The 23112-nt window shown below is 42.0% G+C and overlaps 2 protein-coding genes across 2 annotated transcripts in view; both read left to right on the top strand.

Moving 5' to 3' along the window:
- The window catches only part of LOC131783707 (uncharacterized), a 28945-nt gene extending 11734 nt beyond the window's left edge, over positions 1-17211 (top strand). Inside the window, exons 15-20 of the mRNA XM_059100467.2 lie at positions 24-13539; positions 13860-14270; positions 14457-14843; positions 15143-15517; positions 15623-16094; positions 16504-17211. Of these exons, the coding sequence (XP_058956450.2) occupies positions 24-13539; positions 13860-14270; positions 14457-14843; positions 15143-15517; positions 15623-16080 (15147 nt within the window). The 3' untranslated portion in view covers positions 16081-16094; positions 16504-17211. The remainder of the gene's footprint in view (positions 1-23; positions 13540-13859; positions 14271-14456; positions 14844-15142; positions 15518-15622; positions 16095-16503) is intronic.
- A 1862-nt stretch (positions 17212-19073) lies between these two features.
- Positions 19074-21565, top strand: LOC131783708 (CTD small phosphatase-like protein 2). Its single transcript, XM_059100468.2, has one exon. It carries the CDS (start codon positions 19311-19313, stop codon positions 20574-20576), a length of 1266 nt encoding a protein of 421 aa, XP_058956451.1. The 5' UTR covers positions 19074-19310; the 3' UTR covers positions 20577-21565.
- The last annotated feature ends 1547 nt before the right edge of the window (positions 21566-23112 follow it).

Consider the following 23112-nt stretch of genomic DNA (forward strand, 5'->3'; position numbering starts at 1 on the left):
ATCTAGTTTTGTGTTTCCAACAGCCTGCACCTTGCCTGAATTTGACACGTGTACTCGGACTTACATTCTGCAGTCAGCTGTCTGTGCCCTTGGCTTACCGTGACTACGAGTCACCGTACTTCCCATTTTCTGGCCCATCTTCCTTCAGTGTTTCAATGACACGCACAGACCCTAAGCTCACTAAATATCAGTTGATAGCAGAACGCTTGCAAACTGAAGACGATAACAAGTATGATGTGATAGCGGTAATGTCCACACCTGGAGCAACGTGGGAGCGAAACCTGGAGGCAAACGGAACTCTGTGGATTAAGAAGGATGGCAAACTTCTCAGTGTTACTACTGCTGCTCTTGGCTTAAATTTTGGCAAGTTTGAGGCAACTTACAACAACATCACTCACGCAGTGAATCTCACATATTCTGGAAAAGACGCTGTTTTCGGACACCCAATCGTCGTTAATGGTCACTTTTTCAACAACTCGGAGGCGGATAGCCTTTATCGAGATATGGGTTTCCAGTTGTCCGCTTCCTATAGAAATTACACCATTAAACAGCTGACGAAGCTCTACAACAATTCTAATGCGTATGGATATGTTAGCAACTTGACGTACTGGCCAGGCAAGTACCTGTTTTCCACTGGAGAACTAAACGTCCCAAAGAAGAGCATTAGTTTCCTAGCAAATCATACTTGCACCCAAACGAAGATCCGCTTCAATGGAAAACTTGGTGAGGAAGAAGATGATTTTGTTTTTAGCTTCAGCAACAAGCCAACACAGGCAGGAATCGAGCTTACAGGAAGATATCTCAAGGTTCAGAATGAAGGCGTCCTTCGCCTGTTTGCCCGCCCATGCAAGCAGTCCTTTACTCTACGTGGATCATATGTCAAGGCGGGACAAGAGAAAGGCATTCAATTCACAGGAACGCATGAAAACAAAAATCGTGTCATCAGCTGGTACACAGGTATTGTAAACTCGACTAATGAGAAGTCCATGAAAATAAATGGCACCGTGCTTGGAAGTAAAGCAGAAGCTATCTGGTCGTATCTGAATCTGACACAAAATAAAGGAGTGAAGTTTCAGGGAGTCCTCCTGAACCAGTCCGTCGACGCCGTCTGGTCTTACGTCAACGCTGGGCAAGAACAAGGGCTGCGATTTAATGCAACTGGCCTAAACAAGACCCTTGAGGCAGCCTTAACGTACCTCAATCTCACAAATGATCAGAGCTTGAAGTTTAATGCAACAGCCCTTAACAAGACCATCGAGGCGGTGTGGTCATACGTGAACCTCACTACAGAGAAAGGAATGCGATTAAACGTCTCGGCATTGAATCATAACATCCAAAGTGTTCTAACCTTCCATAATTTAACACAAGAAAAGAGCATCAAGTTCAATGCGACAGCTCTGAATCAGACTCTGGAGGCTGTGTGGTCATACGTAAATGCAGGGAAAGAGAAAGGATTACGAATGAATGTCACCGCCTTGAACAAGACCGCCGAGATCATCTGGTCATACTTCCATTTCGGCGACAAAAAAGGAGTACGTTTCAATGCTTCCGCCCTGAACAGAACAGCGCAGGCAAGCTGGACTGTCATCAACCGCCACACAGCGAGGAGTTTAGAGTTCCAAGCCTCCGCTTTAAATAAAACCGTCAATGCCACATGGACATTGGTTAGTTTGAGAAATGAGAAGACTTTGAAGTTCAATGCTAGTGTTGGAAACAACACAATCAATTCTTTTTTGACCTTCTTGGACTTGGAACATCAGAAGAGCTTAAATTTCAACGCAAGTTATGGAAACAAGACCTTCAGCTCCACTTGGACGTTGTTGAATCGTCCAAACGAAAAACGCTTCACATTCAAGGCAAGTACCGGAAGGAAGAATTACAATGCTACCTGGGCCTTCTTAAACTTAGGATCCAAAAAGACTCTAAGATTCGAGTCTCACTGTGGATACAGGATGATGAACTCCACCTTGACTTTTCTGAACATGCAAAATGAAAAGAGCGTGAAATTCCAGGGAATTGCTTTCAACAAGAGCATCTCTTCTTCCTGGACCTTCGCAAACGTGGAAAACGAAAGGAGTCTGAACTTCAAAGCTAGTGCTCTCAACAAGACCATCGATGCCACATGGACCTTCCTGAACCTTGGCAACGAAAAGAAATTGAAGTTTAAAGCCAGTGCAGAAAACAAGACCATCAACTCGTCTTGGACTTTCCTTGACTTCCCCAATGAGAAGAAGTTGATTTTCAACGGAAGCGTCCTGAACAAAACGATGAACGCCACATGGACCTTGCTGAGTACGGACAGACAGAGGAACCTGAAATTGGAAGCCAATTTTGCCAATAAGAACATAAAAGCCACGTGGACGCTTGTCAATTTAAGAACTGAGAAGAGTTTGTTGTTCTCAGGCAGTGCTCTCAACAAAACTGCCGAGGCCTCATGGACTTTCTTCAACTTTACAAGTGAAAAGGGATTGAAGTTTAAAGCAAACTGCCTAAACAAGACTCTCGAAACAACCTTATCATATTTGAATTTCGTCAGAGAGAAGAGTTTGAAGCTCAACGTATCTGCCATGAACAAGACGATTGAGACAGCATGGACCTTCGTTAACCTCACCAATGAGAAGCTCATAAAATTCAATGCCACTGGATTCAACAGAACTGCTGAGACTATCTTTGGTTACGGTATCGATGGAAATCAAAGATCCATCAAGTTTAACGCATCCGCCATGAACAAAACTATTGAAGTTAGCACGAGTTTTGTGAAGAGTGGGGAGGAACGTGCTATCAAATTTCATGCCTGCACCTCAAACAAAACTGTAAAGGCCGTTTGGAGCTACCTTCGGGGTGAATATGTACATTCCATAAAATTCAATGCTTCTGCTATGAACAAAACTGTGGAGGCCACCTGGAGTTACATGAGGAGCGATGACGAGAGAGCGATCAAATTTCATGCGGCCGCCTCCAACAGAACTGTTGAAGCAATCTGGAGTCTCAAAAACAGCGATCACCAAGATTCCTTCAGGTTCAATGCTTCAGCAATGAATAGAACCGTAGACGTTGTCTGGAGTTATTATAGAGCTGAAAAAGAAAGAGCCATCAAGTTCCATGCCTCGACCTTGAACAATACTGTTGAAGCGGTTTGGAGTTACTTGCAGAGTGAGAATGAGCGATCCATCAAGTTCAATGCGTCAGCTGTAAACCAAAGCATGCAGGCTATCTGGACACTGTTGAACTCTGAGACTGAAAAAGGACTCAAGTTTAACCTCGCAGTCAAGAACAAGACCATGAATACTACTTTAGTGTACTTCCGTAATCCATCCAACTTGGGAGTACTTCTAAACGTGAGCTACTGCAACAAATCTGTCAGCCTGTTGAGCAAAGTCTTGTTACAGGGGGCAAACAAAAAAGTCGTCCTACAAGCTGCCTATCAAAACTACAGTGTTGCTCTCGTCGGGGTCTTCAAGAACATGACTTCTCAGAAAACTGCATGCATCTATCCTGAATACCTTGGTCGGTCGCATGGGAAAATCTGCGCTGTTTTTTCAAACAGCTCGGTAGAGACCAGTATGTCTCTCAACTTGACGATCTTTAACAGAACCGGTGAACTGAAGACGCAGTGGTATAAGAACCCCACAGAATATGCTAACCGCCTAACTGCCAAGTTCCACAATACAGTTTTCTTTGAATCCTGGATGAGCTACATAAACTCCACTGAGCTGAGAAGCATTCATTTTAACACAACAGTCTTGAACAGATCCGCCGATACTACTTTTTACTTCCGTAACCGCACTGTAAAAGCAATTGGATTCAACGCCACAGTTATGAAGAAGCAAGTTGGCTTCGAGGGAGCCTGGCTGAATGGGAAGATCATAAAAGAAGCAGCTGTTCACTTGTTTTGGAACAAATCTACTGTAGCGAGGTCATCTTTGATTTTCTTGAATAACACTCAACGTAAGGCGCTTCAGTATCGTGCACACCTTGGCCGTTTCGTCGCCGAATGGGAAGGTACATACGTCACCCAGAAACCTGGTGTAAAAGAGTTTCTGACTTTCCGCATGCTCCGAAATGGAAGCCAAAGTCTTTTCGTTGATAGCGCAAAATTGATCTATACCAAGACCGAAAAGACTCACGAACTTGGATATCAGTACAATCTTAGAGCGATGGGCCTCTCCTTTGAGCATGGCTGGGATGCTTCTTATTACAACTTCTCTAACGTCGAGGATTCCTATCACGAAGGAAGGTTCTCTGTGATTTATTCTAAAGGCAAGAAAGTTTCAGTGACAGGAATTTTCAGAAACACTTCTAAAGAACTTTCTAACACTCTAGTCGTCGAGTATCAGCCCGAAAAAACGGTGACTCATTCTTTAGTTTGGTACAAGCAACGCAAGTCATTAAATCTCAGAGCTGAATTGATTCCAAGCAAACCTTTCACGTGGACGACTACCTGGGACAGGAATAATGGCTTCTCCTTCAACAGCGCCTTGGATATTCTTGGCAAGAAAATCGAAAATCGATTTGACTTCAACAAGGAGACAGGCTACTATGAAGGCTACTTTGAAATTTTCCCAGTTTATCCAGTGAAAGTGAGAGGAATGTTTATTCAGGACCACGGCCTGTATTTCACAACGGAGATTTCAGCCTTCAAGAGGACGTGGAATCACATAATCGACTTCAACGAAGAGGAACGAAAACTGGCAATTTCTGTCGATGTCTTGCCCGGAACAGCAGTGGCTGCTGACGCTAGTTGGAAGAGTATGGACGACATAGGAATAGCTGTCTATTTGAAAGGCTTTGAGAAGTCACTTCGGGTGGTCTGTGATTACGATAAACTCACTAAGACCTTCACCTCTGGCCTAACCATCTTCAAGCGAACACTGACCTTCACTGAAAGGCTAGACACAGAAACAAGGACCCTTTTCTTGACCTTTTCTGCCTTTAATCGTACCGCTGGTTTTACAGGAAGGTTTGACTGGAAGAACTTTGTCGCCAGCACGTTCGTAAGCTACCAAAACAACACGGCAGGGTGGTTTATTAAGTTTAACCCCGCCTCAAGAAGCATTGTTTTTAACGTTACTGCCACGCCTCGTGTCTCTGGACAAGTGGTGGGAGAAATGCAGGAAACTAATCACCTTCAGGTCACGATCCAACGCAAATTTGGAGAAAATGTAGTAAATGAATCACGCTTGATGTACCTCCTGAATTCTGAGGCCAGTCGTGTTTCGTTAACGTGGAATACCTCTACCATAGCGACTTTGGTCAACCACGCCCAAGTTTTTAAGACCCTCCTCAGGAACGTGACCTTGAGGTTCTACAACCTAACTGTCCTTATGACGAAAAACCTGACTAAGGAGGTTGAGGTGCTTGTTAAGAAGTTGGAGGCCAAGATCAAGCCCACCGTTTTCAAGTTTTACGCTGAATGCAAGGCTTTCAACTACAAAGGATTGATGGAGAACGCCACAGGCATGGCACAGAACATGTCACTTCGACTTCTGAACATCACCCTTACATCATTGAACAATACTATTAACAACCTTACAAGAATGATTGGTAACGCCAACTTTACACACATAATCGGTAATGCCTCGGAGTTTTACAAGACGATTCACCAGAATGCCACGGTTGCTTACAGACGTTTCCGCAGAGAGGTGCTTCCTCCCATAGTTGGAAATGTAACCGTCCATCTTCAGAACATCAGCCGGGATTTACAAGGCTGGGCCAAAAATCTATCCATCATGGCGAGTTCGGTAATGGTGCGTGGAGAAAGAGTCGGTGATATTGCCAAGCGTGTTTCCAAAAAGGTTCAAGTTATTACCGCGCAACTCATGGAGAGAGTACAGATGAAAACTCGCGAACTTATCGAGAGGCTTCGAGAAGTTGAGATGCGTGGACGGCGGCTTGGTCCCATGTATGACCAGTACATGCTTGAGATGAAAAAGTTCACTTGCAACTTCAACGCTTCCTGTACACTTAGAAATGTAACAATATTTGCTAAGAACCTGACAACAAGTGTTCGCAACATTACCGTTTTCGATAAGACGATCGAGGAGCATTTCAAGCTACTGAACAAGACTTTCCTGGAGAATTTCGAACAGCTTAACAAGACCGTGCGATCCAAAGTGGAGGTCCTCTACAAGAGAGCTTGTCTCGCGCATCAAACAGCGCTGAATTTCACGACAAATTTGACAAAGGTTTTACCCAAGCTGATAAGGAATGCCACCATTCAAGCTATCCATTTGGCCGAGAACTTGACAAAGGAATTCAGAAACATCACCATCCAGGTTAGGAAGGTCATTCTAACTGCCTATTCAGATCTACAAAAGACTCACCGCCCTCTCATTAAGTTTGCTAAGGACGTCTCCATTTCACTCGAAAGGAAAGCTTATCCTATTGTACTTAAGATTGTCCATCAAGTGCGGAACTTCACCTTAGATGTAAAGAACAATGTTACGAAATACTTAGAACCAATTGTCAAACCCCTTGTTCCAAAGGCATTCGAAGTAATGCACAAAGTGCGCAACATCACCATCCGAAGTGTTCCTATTGGCCAAGTCGTAGATAAAGCTGTTCTTGTTTCCCTGAACATCGCATCTGAGACACTGAAATTAATCAACCACACCGTTTACACGAACGTCTCCGCTCTTATCGCCTTTATCCGTCACAATTCACAAAAGTCGGCTGAAGAGATCTTGGATTTGACTATCGAAAAGGGCATGGAGTTCTTCAATCTGTCAAAGATGATCTTAAACGAATCACTTAGTCTGGGACTCAACCTGAGCCGACGAGCCATTGTGGTTTACAACAGCTCGGTAATGATCCTGAATAAAACCTTGCAGAAGCTTCTGAAGATGCGTCCTGACGAAATTGTGAACCTCTCTATTAAGAAAGTGCAAATTATTGCCCAAAATATCACGGCAGAGGTCTTTAGTATTACCAAACAGTTGCGTGCTTTAGATGTTTCTGGTAAGATCAAAGCAGCATGGGCCAAAATGGACGTCATAGCTAAATTCGAAGCTTTGCAAATTACAGCCAAATGGCATCAACTTGTGGAGCACATTCGAGCATTCAACATCAAGGCGAGAGCACTTCGTGTAAGAGACTTTATCGGAAATGCCTCACTGAAAGTTGCGAAAGAATTGGAAGACATCGCCAATCTTGCCAATCGCGTTTTGGCCTTAGCAACTGATCTCGTAAACATGAAAGTTTCAGGAGAAGAGTTTATGAAGGAAGTGACTTTCCTTTCCAAGGAAAGTAGGCGAGTTTTCACCAAGTATGGAGTCATGGCCAAGAATACAAGCCTTCACTGGGAAAGTAAATTGCGAAATGCTTCGTACGAAATGGCATGCCTCTACAAAAACATCACAATCAACAAGACCCTCGTAGCTTACAACATCTTGAAGAAACACGGTTTAATCCTGTACAATGAACACCAACAAGAAGGACTTAGGCTGTACAACCTTTACAAGAACCTCCTGATTAGGATATATGAAGACTTCAAAGCTAATGTCATCCAAAGTCTTGGGATCCAACGGGAGAAGCTATTGAGTGAATTGAATGTCCTGATCACTAAGGCTAGAAAGCTCGAGAACATGACCTACGAGGAGATAGTTGTGAAGACTTACGAGTTCCTTGGGAAGCACGGACTGGCCATCTACAACAAAATCACCGTACGCGCATTAAACCTGTACAGCAACATTTCTACCCATGCACGTGAATTCTACGGGAATGCAACTTTCCACGCAGTGAGACTATACAATAATTTCACCACACATGGACTTCAACTCTACAAAAATGTCACCCTACGTGCAGGGCAACTCTACAACAATGTCACGGTACGTGCGATGCAAGTCTACAAGAATGTTTCTGCCCATGCTCTGAAGCTTTACAAGAATGCCACACTGATTGCGATAAAACTCTTCAACGAAACCAAAAATGTAACTTTGAGAGCACTCAACCTGACCTTAGTCCTGGTCAATCACACTAAGATGATGGCCTTGCAGTACTACAATGCAACTCTAAACCTGACTATTCACTACTACAACATGGGCCGAAACTACTCCCTTCAGTACTACAACCTCACACGCAACTTGAGTCTTCAGCACTTGTTGAAGTACTCTAATCTGACGCGCAATCTCACCCTGCATGTCTACAACGTGACACGGAATATCAGTTTACAAGCCTACAACAAGACCAGAGCTCTTGTGCTTCAAGGAATCCGTTACGTAAACCTCACCTTCGTCCCCTTGGTTAAGGCCAACTTCATCCGAGGAAAGGTTCTCGTCCTGATGTATGCCAATGAGGCTGTGGTTTTCGTCCAGTCGACCGCACAATCTATGCAAAAGTGGTATAGTGAGAACAAAGAGAAGACTCTCGAGGAACTCTATTTCGAGGCTTTCGATCTCGCTGAACGCAAATTCTTGGAGAACAGAGTCTTCTTAGAGAACAAATATGAAGAGTTCAAGGAGATTGTTGAAAAGCAAATCAAGGAGAAGATTAACGATGCCAAAGTAAGATTCACAGGAAAATTTGAAGAGTGGAAGAAGGAGCTGCACAAGTTGAACAAGACTGTGATTAACATCACTGGAGAGGCGATCGCCCTGTACAACCAAACCGCTAACATCACCTTCATTGCTGCGAAAGAACTTCTCGCCGTCTTCCATCCGTATATGAGGGATATGGCTAATAAGACCGTCTTCTACCTAGTAAAGGCCAAGAACGTCTCTCTTCCACTTCTCGAAAAGGCCGGAAATATCACTTGGCTAACACTCAACGAAACACTAGAACTGTTGAGCGAATCGGGGCAGCAGCTGAGAAAGAGCTATGCAAAATTTATGGCCCTTGAAGACGTCCAGAGGCTTATCCAGAAATACCAGGTAAAACAACGTTATGCAATGGTTGAGAAATTCGTCATGGAGAGGTATAACGAGATCGTGGAGTACCTGAAAGTGATGAAACCCACAGTTGAAGCCAAAGTGAAGGAGGCGATCTTCTATCTGAACGTAACTCTTCCAGCCGAAATCAAGGGAAGATATGCTATGATGAAGGACAAGTATGATGAGATTGAGAAAAAGATCCAAACTCTATTGGCTGATCCCCAAATGCTTTTCCAAAAGGCCCTTGCAAAGGCTCAGACTGCCATTAAAGATACATCTATTGAAAGCATGGTGCATCACAAACGCGTACAGGAACTAATGGAAGACTTCCGTAACCAGCAACTGATTGAAAGTTGTCAAGGAGTCGTCAAGAACATTTCTGTAAACCTTGGAAAGGCCATCGAGTTGGCATTGGAGAAAGTCAACGAATTAATGGAAAATCTTAAAACTAAGGCTGTAGTTATGGCAGATAAGATTAAGACGAAGGTACAAGAAACGCGCCAAACTTTGATCGTGAGGTTTGAAGAATTCAAGACCATGAAGCTTCGCGAGATCGTTGAGCACAATTCTGTGTTCAAGACCATCGAGCTGGCGAGAAATGTTTCTCTACAGATCAGAAATATGACACTTGAGGCCAAGAACATCACGAGCAAGTTTGTGGCGATCGGAAAGGTCTATTACACGAACTTCACTGCAAAAGTTCAGAATTACACTAGGATTTTGAAGGCTAAAGTTCAGAACTACACAAGGTTCTTGAGAGAAAGAGTTCAAAATTATACGAAGATTGTCCAAGCGACTGTCCAGAATTATACAAATGTCTTCAATGCAACATTCCAGAACTACACAAAGATCCTCAACGCTACTTTACAGAATTACTCAAGGATGCTGAATGCGACAATTCGAAATTATACAGCGATCCTTACTAGTCATCTCAGGAATTATACCGTAATTCTCAAAGGCCACTACGAGCGCATCTATGCCAGCCACTTGGTCCCCTTGCACAGAAATTACACCTTGTTTATCAAGAGGTACCAAGCCTTAGCTGTGGACTGCATCGGCCGCTGTAAGAATTTGACTTTGAGAGGAATTGCCATTGCTCGCAACTGGACAACTGCTTCCGTGAATTTCACTCGAATGTGGATCAACAAGACCTTGGAGGACGGTATGAAGTATTACAGAAAAGAACTCGAAAGAGGCATGAGGTACTACAGAGAGGAAGTGAAGCCTTTGTACCTCAACAAAGTCCTGCCATTCTACAAAGACACTGTTCTACCTGTGTATCACAACTACAGCAAGCTATTGATTATGTTGCAAAAGAACATCACAAAGACGGCTCTTGAACTTAAAGACAGTGCATTGGACCTGAAAGAAAGGGTAATAAATGTGAGTAGACAAGCTCTCCAGATGGCACTTGACATCGAGTCTTCTCTCGCGCTTCGTGAATTCGGTAAAATGACCATCCGTCAGTCTGTTCTTAAAGGACGTGTCCTTTGCATCCGTGCCTACAACTTCACCTTGAACTTGACTCGTTTGGCTGTGAACTTGACAAGGGAGACGTATAATATCAGTAGGGTACGCCTTGCCTGTGCCTTGAACACAACAATGGCTGCCATTGATTCAACTCTACTGAACTCCAAACCTCTCTTAATGCTCTTCAATGATACACGAGCAGAGTTGATCGAAACCGCTGTTTTCGTCACCAAGTACTATGGAATCGACGATGCCGTCAAAGGGCGAATGCGTAGAAGTTTTGACTTCACAAGGAACGTCACCATGGACCTTGTCAACAGGCATGGACATTATCTTAGAGGGAAAGCGCAGATGACTATAGAATTTGTAAATGCCTCTATCCAAACTGTTAATGCTCCACGATTCATTAAGGCATCAACGCTCACAGCTCTAAAATTTGTCAACACCACTGTGAGATATGTTAATCACACCATTGGATATCTGAACGCCACCTTCGTAGACGTAACGCAAAGACTCAACAAGACCATCCATTTTGCCCGTTCTGTCATCACAAAGAAAATCCTGGATGCCCGTGTTGCCTTGAACAAAACCGTCCAAGATTTCCATGTGGCTGCCAATAAGACAATCGTCAAAGCTCTAGTGTCCATCCGCAATGCCCGTATTGCCATCAACAAGACCATCACAAATGCTCGTATGGCCATCCGCAACGCTGGTGGAACAATCAACAAGACCATCACGGACTTCCGCTTGGCTCTTCCCCAGTATATCCAGGTTACTGAACACGGTGTCACTGTTGTTATCCCGAGATTTGACGGAAAGATCAAAGCCCTAGCCTTAGCCTCAGTAGAAAAAATGAAGACCTTAAAACGGGACTTCCTGGAAAAGATGCAATCCCTTAAGGAGACAACCTTAGTCAAGGTTCAGGCGCTGAAACAGCAGGCTGCAAGGAAGATTGAGTCACTGAGGCAAAACGCAATGATAAAGATACAGTCTATAAGACGGGAAGTCTTAGAAAAAATGGAGAAACTGAAACAGGAAGTACCGGAGAAGATAAGGCTTTTCAAACAACAAGCTGCTGCGGAAATCGCAATGTTGAAACAAAGGGCAGCTGAGAAGTACAATGAAGTGAAACAGAACGTTATTGTCAAGTATGGAGAGCTGAGACAAAAGTCAGTTGAGAAGTTTATTGAGCTTGAGGATAAGGCAAGAATTATGTCGGGTCGTGTCAAGACCATCGGTAAAGCATGGGTAGCAGTAGCTATGAATAAGACGGTGCTCTACCAGCAAAAGGCATATGGCTATGCCATGAAGGTTTACAACTTAACCAAGAATCACCATCTCACAAGAAAATACATCAACATCACCCTTCACTACTTCAATGTTACCAGGGATCTTGCTGTGTTCTACCGCCAGCAGACTTACAGATTTGTGATAAGCGCTTACAACCTGACTAAGAACCATCCTCTTACCCAGAAGTATGCAAATATCACTGTCCATTATTTCAACATCTCTAGGAAACTTGCAACGGTCTATCGTCACAAGATGGTGAGGCTCCTACGAAACATTTACAGGAGGACCAGGTATCACCCCATGACTGTGAGATACCTTCACAAGTCTGCGTATTTCTTCACCGTCACAAAGAACTTCTTTAGAGGTTTGAACATGACCTTGATAAGGAACGTCACCATCCAATACACATCCCGTGCTTTGAATTTGTCCCGCCAGTGCTACAATGTCACCAACAGATACCTTTCACGTGCCTTGAACTTGTCGCGGCATTGTTACAATGTTACCCTGTCTCGTGCGCTGAATCTGTCACGTTATTATTACAATGCTACCAACAAATATCTATCGCGTACCTTGAACCTTTCTCGCAACTTGTATAACACCTGCATGATCAGCACTCTGGACATCTCCGTGCAAGTGTACAAAGTCGCTCAGAACGTCACACTGGATATCTTAAATTCAACCTGCCCATCAGAGGCCCTGGTGAAAGCCATGAACTACTCCAAGCTCGCCATCAATGCGACCGTGAAGCTTTACAAGAAAGCTCTACGTCAAGCCAGTAATTGCTCGGCTACAGCTTATAACCGGACAATCAAGCTTTTCCGCGATGCCAAGAACTTCTCGACGATAGCAGTAAACAAGACGGTCAAACTCTACCGACGAGGATTGCTGAAAGCTAAGAATCTCTCGACGATAGCTTTGAACAAGACAGTCAAGATCTATCAACAAGCTTTGCTAATGGCTAGGAATTACTCCGCAGTGGCTGTGAACAGGACTCTGAGACTTTGCCATCGTCTATTCAATAAAACCGTGTTGGTCGTTTACAATACAACCTTCATGAAGACGTACATTCCTATGGCCTTAAACCTTTCACGTCAATGTTACGGTATCACCAAGAATTTCACAGTCGAGGTCTACGAAGTAGCTGTAAATGTAACCCTCGATATCTACAATTCCACCTGTTTGTTAGAAGCCTTCGGCAAGACGAAGAATTATTCGAGAGTAGCTTTCAACGAGACGTTCAAACTTTGCACCAAGGCACTGGGTCACGCCGTGAAATATTCAACCATAGCACTGAACAAGACCGCCAAGCTCTACCGAGAGGCAGTGACTCGGACTAGGAACTACTCTGTTGTTGCTTTGAAGAAAACCATAAGGATCTACCAACGTGTGTACAATAGAACTGTTCAAGCCGCTTACAACACTTCTGTGATGAAGAAGTACCTTCCAATAGCTCTGAATTTCTCACGTCATTGGTGCAGTGTAGGATTTAGCATAACTCGAAATTTCACAGCTGGTGTTTACGAAGTTGTCCAAAATGTCACCTTAGATATGTGCAATTCAAGTAGCTTGCCAGAACTATTCGGAAAAGTCAGGAACTACTCACGCATTGCCTTCAACCAGACCGTGAGGATGTGCCTTGAACTATATGGCGAAGCTTACAACTTAACCTCGCAAAGATATGCCGAGCTGAAAAACTACACCTTGACGTTGTACAAGGCCATTATCCAGCACGAAACCACTGTCTTGTATTTGAACCACGCCCATAAGTACCTGTACTACACCAGGAAAATGATTACAACACACGTCCGTAACCTGCACGGAGCTAAACGCTACTGGCAGAAAAGGATGAGTCACCAAGTGTCGCAGATGTCCTATTCTCTGAACCCAATTAATTGGATTCCGCCGTTTAACAGTAAGTTCACTGAGTGAACCTTGTTCTAATATTTTCATTAGGATCCTCAGGCACCACGCTATCTAATTAGCGATCTTTCCTTTTCACTTCTACCCCTAAGCTTCTTCTTCCTCCTGCTTTGTAGTTATGAGTAATACAATATTTTTACGCTTCGATAAGATCCACGAAATTATCATAATTATCATCTACTCTTATATGCAGTTAATTTGATGATAAATTGGAATTTGTTAGAGGCTGCGTGTTATACTGAGGGCTATTTTGTATCCGGTTCATTTAATTTTTCTACTCTTATCAATGATGCGTACACTATTTGTTAAAAGGTACGGCGATGATCTTTGGTGGACCCCACGTGTACACGTTCGATGGTACCTACTACAAATTCCCAGGTTACAGTAAGGCTGGCTGCATGTACGTCTTAGCAAGAGATGTCCGCGACAACAAGTTTACAATCCTGAGTCAAGAAACAGCCATCATCGTGATCACGGAGGACTCGAGCGTGAAGATACATCAAGACGGTAGAGTTGAGACGGTTGTCAAGGTAACTTCATCTGGAAAGAAAGTCTCCGACGGTTATAACAGCGAGCTTCCAGTGGAGAGCTTCAGCACCACGGTTCAACGACAAGGATCTTTCATCATTTTCCGTCATGACATGGGCCTGGAGATCGTCTGCGATGTCGAGCACTATTTGTGTACTTTCAACATTGCTAGGTGGTTCCATGGACGTATGGCAGGTACGAAATAGATCGATTTCCGATTTTCTGGCCCTGGCAATTTTGTTTTCTGTTACATTCGTTTTTCTAGTAAATTCACTGCAAATGAAATTTGTGATACTTTTTTTCCAGAAAACTCAACTACCCTTCGCCATTTTCTTGTTAAGTCAGTTCTGTCCCCTTTAAATATGTAACTCGTTTGTTTAGGTCTCCTCGGAACAAACAACAATGAATTCCATGATGAGATGATGACAAGCTCCAACGCCCAAACCAAAAAGTTGACCGAATTTGTGGACTCTTGGGAGGTCACTAAAGATCCAGAATGCCGAGTATCAGTGGAGAAACCGGAAAAGCCCAAGTGCAAACAAACAAGCTACAGCCGACGCTGCCGAGATCTTTTCAAGGACAAGAACTCTCCACTAAGTCGCTTCTTCTCAGTTGTCAACCCAGAACCTTTCATAAAGGCCTGCGAACAAGATTACAGGGAATGCGACTCGAGCACTCCTAAAGACATGAAGCACTGCAATTCAACTGCTGCTTATGTTGAGCTCGTTAGAATGAAGGGACTGTGGGCCGAGTACCTGCCAGAGTGCGGTAAGTGAAGTTATTGTGTAGCCATTGGCGTTACATCAAGATATTTCTGGTCGTTTGGTGCGACGACCTTTCATGGTTAGGTAAACCAAAAATTACTGTCTTGCAAACAAACAGAAGGAAAGAAGAACCAAAGAAAGAGCAATACTAGAGTTGACTAACACGAATTACAAACTAGACACTTGAGGAAACTTCAATTTTAGGAGAATTTTCTTAGCACGCATAATCAATAACGCATGTCCTTCATGGAAAGCCCGCGAGATCTCTTAACTGACCAATTTATGTAATCTTTTTCTTCTTAGGTCGCTGCGGCGATAATAAGATCGGAAAGACATGGTTCCAGAAAGCAGACAAAGCTGTAGATGTTGTTGTTTTTGTACACGAGACCTCTATCCTGAAGAGCTATGCTGAGAAGCTCCCGACATTCCTCTCCAGTTTGACTGAGTCCTTGGGTGAATCCAAATTTTCCTTCCGCTTTGGAGTGGTTGGATTCGGTGGTCGCTGGATACACAAAGGTCCGCACACAATCACCCTTGACGGTCAGCTGATGAATGATATTGATAGCATTGACGGGGCTTTTGAGCATCTGAAGTTCTCCGACGCAGATTCAGACAACGACAGTAGTAATGCTTTGGAGGCTATGGCTTACGCAGCCTATAAGTATCCGTTCAGGCCAGGTGAGTAGTAATAAAGAAATAACAATGGTAACTGTGAAAATAAAGGAAGATGAAAATGTTTACATTAAGACTTGCATCGGTAAAAATTTATTTTTTTTCCTTCAGCTGCTACTAAGATCTTCCTGCTATTAACAAGCACTGATCGTCATTCAATGGCTGACTTCGCTTCTCTCGAAAGTATCAGTAGCATGTTGGAATCAAAAGACATCATCTTGAACGTTATCGGAAAATACCGAAAGTTCCGCGGCGAAGTTATCGGTCAAAACTTCAGAGGAAATGTGTATTATAGAAAGCGACCCGAGGCTGGTTCAGGTGTAGCTCCCCTTCCTGAAGGCGAGTACGTGTCGTTAATGAAGTCCACCGAAGGATCTGTGTTTGGCCTCCCGTTCCTAGGATCAGATAACAAAGCTAAATTTGGAGCATTACAACAAGCCAGTGTCAGTGCGTGGCGAGAGCAAATCAAACGAGATCAGTTCACATGCAAAGAGTGCTTCTGCGCACGCGGAGATGCTGGTCAAGGCAAAACCATCTGCAAGAAGAACTCATTCCATACCAAATGCTGAGGAGAACAGGAATGGTGAGTAAAAATAGAACTTTAGCTTTGGTGGGAATTTTTTTAACCAAACATAGTGAAACGGAGAGCAGAACCGAGACATTCTAGTGGAGGAAGACTGGCATCCCAACCACTGGGGAGTAGTAATACCCCTAATTGTTTATGCCAAGGAAACGGTAATAAGCTCCGGCTGAATTGGGGCACTTAGCTTGAGTACAGACTGAGCCTTACCCATTGTTTCTGGTCATTCCTGGTTACGAAAGGGTTTACACACTTTCAGTTTAAATAATTAGCTTTCAGATCGTGGCAATGCGAGGTTTAGGTCGTAAGTAAGAAGGTTTAAGGTGGGCTATTTATTTAAAGCGGCTCTTTTTTTGTTAGTGGTTCATTGTGAATCTCACTTACAGTTTTCTCATGTTTCCTTTCGTTCCAGACGATTCCTGAAAAGGCCAGTACAGTAGAAAGCTTAGCTTCGCCCACGGAACTGTACAAAAGTCACGCTATCTGTAACTTGCTTTATTGTAGCTCGAAAATGCTTAAACAAGTATATGTAGTAGTTGGGTCACGTTATCGCAAAGTATTAATAATTTATAACAAAAGTTAATTTTATTTTATTGAGAAGTTCACATCGTTTCAATAAACAAAGCAAGCCTTAGCGTGGACGATGATTTATTTGTGAGAACCCTCTTCTCGATGTTCGAAGAGTAGACTTCATGAAAATATGTGATATAGTAGTTTTGGGCTAACTGATGCGGGTGACTTTCTGGCCTTTTCGTAACTCAATTCTTAGACAATTTTACAAGTGATGAATAACATTATTTAAGGTTTCTTAGTTTTATGGGACGGCTAGCCATCGATGCTTGCGAAAAGAAAAAACAGAGACATGATTTTATTTTGAGCCCCAAAACACACCAGAGGGCAAATGATATGTATTCATTAGTTTAAGTTGTTAGAAAGACAGTAATTTTTTTGTTAAATTTTTTTGTTTCACGGTGCCAGAACGTTCGTAAATGATGAAGGCAGGAAAAAGCATCTCGCGGCTCTATCTTCTGATGAGAAGAACGTAAACCGATATCACAATTTTGTTTATTTTAGGGGGGGTTTAGTTTATTGTTAATAAAGACGAACATTGAAAATGAAATATGAGGGTTCTTTGCTTCTTTCAAAGAAATTTCTGGCCTCTTCTAAACCCCTTTTTGTGTTCACCTACTCCTCCCTGATTTCCTCTCGTGTTTTTTAGACTGAGGGCATAGAAAGAAGTTATGAATTATTATTTTTTTCAATCTGTCCTGACCTCCTCTCGATCCACCCCTTTTTGTGATTATCTATTTCCTCCCTGGTTTTAAGGCTTGGGGTAAGAAAGGCGTTCCAAATTTTTGTAGATCTATTTTGACCTCGTATTAATCTAATTTTGTCTCAACCTATTTCCTCCCAGGTTTTAGGACTTGCGGTAAGGACGGTCACTCTTTTTTTTTTTTTTAATCCCTTAAAAAAAACCCTCCAATTTTCATTTGACGCCTTTGTTATCCATGGTATTCAAAATAACGAAATTGCAGTACGCACTGAGAAAGCCATGAGGCGGGAGCACGCTCGTGTATTCACAACTCGTGCCTCAAGCGGGCCGCGGCTTGCCGTATTTACTCAGTTTCACTTCGACTTCCTATTAGCGCTAGGAAAAATCTTGACTACCAAATAAACACCGAAGCGGTTGATTTAGGCCCTGGTGTTTGATCAAGGTTCGGACCTTCATTTTCGGTAAGCTAAGACGTAGCTGTTAATTAGGAGACGCGAAAATTATCGTTATGGACCATGCGACAGTTTCTTGCGACTGGATGAGGTGAAAATTTGGCTGTCCTCACTAATCCTCTTTGAGTCTCGGAGAATGGGTTACATATATAATCAACTTAAATACGATGGAAATAAACATGCGCCGCTTGACACTTCAAATCGCCGGCTCCGAACCTGTAAGTGAGAAACAGCTTATTTCTTCTCACAGTGCCAACGAGAGTAGAAACGAGAATAAAAAAAAAAATCGCTAACTAACGGAGCTATTTACTGTTTAACAAATTTCCTTGTTAGCGCCATAGGAAATAGACGAAGCAAAGTATGGAGAATAAAAGATACCGATGTTAGGCCCTAAGCCGAGGTTGTTTGATCCGGATTAATCACCATGGCAACGTGTCGATGGGGTTCCGTGCAATCCTGATCTCTCAGTGTCCCAGAAAAGTGGTGTGATCCATTAACCCTTCACACCGTTGATTTTCTATCAACTTTTACTAAGTGTATCGAACCGTCAATGAAAATAAGCATCTTGTGTGACTGGGTCTCAGCTGTGAATATATTTCCTTTCGTTTCGGATGCGACTGACAAATATCGATATTTTGTCCCGAGGCCTAACGCCGGTCTGTTCCCGTTATCAGTAGGGTGGGGTAGGCGTTAACTTGTTTTGGGTAGCTAGGCAGTTGTCGGTGCGACATTCTGCTTACATGTCGATATCCGGACAGAGAGTACGGAAGACTACAAGAACCATCTAGAACTGTATTATCTGTCGTTCTGTAATTAATATTTTCGCGCCAATCAATGCTTTAATTAGCATACCGCGAACAAAATGCGTGATCACAGTAGCCATCACTTATGGGCTCCTGGTGTTCATTAATTACTTTACTGCAACACCATAGTCTTAATGAGAAATCTACCAAAACTATTCTGAATAAATCAAGACCTTTGAAAGATTCGATTACACGTAATTATAAATCAACATTGTAGTGACATTTTGAGAAACCGACACTTTTTCCCACACTTCCGGTAGATTTGCCTTTCCGGTAGTGCACGGAGAGAGCATTAAAATACTGAATATTTTAACAACGGAAGTCAGTTTTCGCGTATCACTCTTAATTCAAGTATAAATATTTTTACACAGCGCTGTGTGTCAGTACGATCGCCATTGTTTAGCGCGCGAAATTGGGTATGCAAATATTCCTCTTGTTTTTGCAGACATTTGCATTAAATGTACATGCAGTCACCCAACCAGAACGGCGTGTCAGAAGTTGTCACTGAAGGCAGATTCGTTTACGATGCGCTACACACACAGTGTGTATGAAACCTTTCCGAATGAATGGTTAGTGTAGGACGTCATAGACTTTTTAAGCACACAGTTTTTTTAAGCTTCTGTTTTGGGGGATTTATTTTGGAGCTATCAAGCGAAAGTTCTGGCATTCACCGAGTTAATCGTGCGTGAGTATGCCTTCTCAGAAGGACAGTGTGAAAACTGATCGCCGAGACATGGACGATGCCGCCTCGGTTGGGAACAGCGAAACGGCAGATCTTGAGTGTAGTGAAAGTTCAGCGATTTCGCCAGGAAGGAATCTGTTGAGTTCAATCAGAACCTTCCTGTGGTCGCCGTCGAAAGACAGCGAGAAAGATAGCTCTGCGAAGCGTAAACGATCTGACTCGGACAGCGAAGACGAGGAAGATGCAATAATAACATCCAACCTTCTCAAGAAACGAAAATTTACAACCGAGACAACGGTTGTAAATTCTGTTGCTACGAAGTCTATCGTCGATGGGGAGTCCTCTAAGCGAAAATCGCTTTTGGGAACTTTGTTTTCGCCAGTCTTTACGCTTTTTGGAAAGAACGGTCATTTCCAAAATGTAGAAAAGGAAGGGAAAGTAGTTGCAAGTAATTCGACAAGTGGATCCAGGATTTGTGGCGCGACAAATGGCGGTATACCTGAAGAAAGGGCATTGTGGCATCAAGGTTCATCGACCATAAATAGAAAAGCTTTAGCCGTGCCTAATGGCGACGTCAATGGAAACGTTGGCGATGAGACTTCCGAATCTTCGGAAAACGAATGGGAAGTTTATGATCCGTTTTACTTCATTCGCAATCTTCCCCCGCCAGAGGAAGGTGAAGACGCCACAAGCCGTGGTCCTGTTTTACCCTTACAGACCAGAAGCACTCCAGAATTTTGTCTTGTCCTTGATTTGGACGAGACACTTGTTCACTGCAGTCTCAACAAGCTGGAGGATGCCAATTTGTCTTTCCCTGTCCTTTACCAAGACATTCGTTATCAAGTGTTTGTACGCACCAGACCGCATTTGAAGCGCTTTCTCGAACGAGTCGCAAGTATGTTTGAAGTTATCCTCTTCACTGCCTCGAAGAAAGTTTATGCAGATAAGCTGTTGAATATCTTGGATCCCGGTCGAAAATATTTCCGACATCGCCTCTTCCGCGAACACTGTGTTTGTGTTCAAGGGAACTATATTAAAGATTTGAACATACTCGGCAGGGACTTAGCTAAAACAATGATTGTGGACAATTCACCTCAAGCATTCGCTTACCAGATTTTCAATGGAATTCCAATCGAAAGTTGGTTTGTTGATAAGTCGGACAGAGAACTGCTCGAACTTCTCCCCTTTTTAGAAATGATCGCCGCTAGAAAAGACGATGTCCGGCCACACATTAGAGACAGATTTAGAATGCACGAAATAGCTGGTTTTAGGTAATGGATGAAACATTCATCGAGGATTTAACCACAGGCGAATCTATTTTAACCCAGACAAGTTTTGTCGGCGAGTATGTTAATCGATATGATATTTGAAATCTGTTTAGTCCAGTCGAGACCTTTTTAAACCGGATTTATCTTTGTATGCGGGTATAAGAAAGTTTCATTCGTGACTATAATGGCGAACGAATCGCGAAATATTGCTCGTTCGTAATGTCATACACACATTACAGACCGCTATAATCTCTTATATATGGGAGATAAATATCGGAATCATCACACATTTAAAGTGTTTTATATATTTCAAGTATAGTTCCGGCATGATTTATCAATGTATATTTTAGAACAAGTGAAATCTTTTTCCTGTGTCAAAATATATTGACGTCGAAGACAAGACGTGAAGTTGTTTCCACTTATGCAATTGGACCGTACAGTTTTAGAAGAAAAATTTCAAAATTGTAAAGATTTTATATTCCACCAACATTATACGCATGTAAGCTGTATTATTTGTAAATATGAATTCAAACAGATAGTCAGCACTCTGTAAGTTTTATTTTTTCACTTTTAACTGTTAAAGTTTTACAATCTCATTCTACAGTGTACAGCACTTTTCAAAAATTTGTGTAAAATAGTAATTATTTGATGAACACAAAGTTAGTAAAGTATCTAGGGGATTTGGTTTTCCGTAGACCACACGTATCTGTGGATGATATGAAATGCCTAATACAGAGCTTAAAATATTTTTCACTGATTTTTGGTGGGTAAATTTACCTAATAACTAAATAGGGGGAATGTGTTCTCATCTTTTTAAATTAATAATTATGGGAAAGGAATAGTCTGTTCATGTGTCTTTTAAATAGATTATGGTATATTTAGAAAGACAGGTTTCTGTTTATGGTACTCGAAGGAGAAGTCAGTACTATTTGTAGAATAACACTTTATGTCTTCACATGGGAACAGTATGGAAAAAAAATAAAAAAGTTGACTTCATCAGTCCCTTATTAATTTTGAACACCTATGCAACAAAATAAAGAAAACTATAGACAGTGAGAACCATACTTGTATGATGACACAATTGCGTCAACACAAAGACATAATTTTTGCAACTAAGGAAAACTTAAACAATAATATTCATAACTATTTGCATAGTGTCAGGTCTTGGCGCGTTTGTCAAGGATCTTGGTAACTTAACAGACTCAAAAAGCTGTTCTGTTTTCATTCAAGATGGGGTTTTCAAAAGTTTTGAAAAGTACACACTCAAACTCTTAGCTAAAGAAACAAAATAGATGCTTATGTATATTCTTTAAATTTTGATTGTAAAATATAGCTTTGGGCTTGTTGAGTCAGCAGAACTGACAAACAAACCTCAGCCACTCACAGCTTTGAATGACTAAAGTTAAACCCATTCCACTGTTTTATTGAGCAATCAGAGGCAAGCAGAAATTTATCTTTTAACACTTTTGTTAGTCTAAAGTGATAATTCTTATTATTTTACAAATATTTCCTTACTATCATGTCAAGGCAACATTATTATTCTGTTTACACCACGCATTTGTAATAACAAAAAATAAGAATGTCAATCCATGATCCTAGTAATCCCTCCACTCACTTCTGGGAACTCATTAGTAATTCTCCTTACTGTCTGTCATAAAACTCTTATGAAGTTAGTGCAGATAATTTTGGAATAAAATCAAATAATTATCCCCTTAGTTATCCTTTCTTTCTTCTTAACACTTGCCTGCATGACATTGTAGTAATTTTGTGAGGAGAAATTCTCTCTTGGTCTCTCATTGGAGTGGAAGGGATAACACAATTTATTTTATTCCTGAGTTAATCAACCTAGCTACTTTTAAGCTTAAAAGCTTATTCATGTATCACATTAGGGAAAAATTTCACTGCAAGTTGTTATGTCTTTGTCAGAACCTTCAGAGTATTGTTGACATTTGCACGACCCTAGGAAGTATGAAAACCTGCATGTGTTATAATTTGGTTTTAAAATCTTTGAAGGGAAACTTTGGAACATTATCTTTGGGGTATAAATTTTGAACAAAGTATTTAGACAGGAAAGTCTTGTAAAACCAAACAGTCAACATGTCCAGATAGAATTTTGCAACGCACACAAAGTTCAAAATTGTTTGGAGGAGAGACAGGGAAGGATTAAATTCTATTATGTGATGCAAAACTTTTAACTTCCATTGTATTTTGAGTAATTTGATGGGAAATGAGGTTTGAATTATTTAAGAAAAATTGAATTTGTGAGCAGGGTGATTGAATAGTCTTGAAAATGAAGGGAAATTAGAATATTAAGCCAGCACTACCCCATACTATGCATAAACTTAGTCAAGTCTCTAATCCCTGAGTGACTCACATCTAATTTCTCCTTACAATATCACTGCTGAATTACATATTCAGGTAATAAGAATAAAGGAAATGATCACCAACTAAAGAAACTCTGGACTGTTGAAACAAATTCTACTTGTCAGTTCCAAAAGAGATGAATGGATCAGTGTAGAGATTATGGATATTGGTGTCAAGGA

This window comes from Pocillopora verrucosa, chromosome 12 (genome assembly GCF_036669915.1).
Source record: "Pocillopora verrucosa isolate sample1 chromosome 12, ASM3666991v2, whole genome shotgun sequence".
NCBI lineage: Eukaryota > Metazoa > Cnidaria > Anthozoa > Scleractinia > Pocilloporidae > Pocillopora > Pocillopora verrucosa.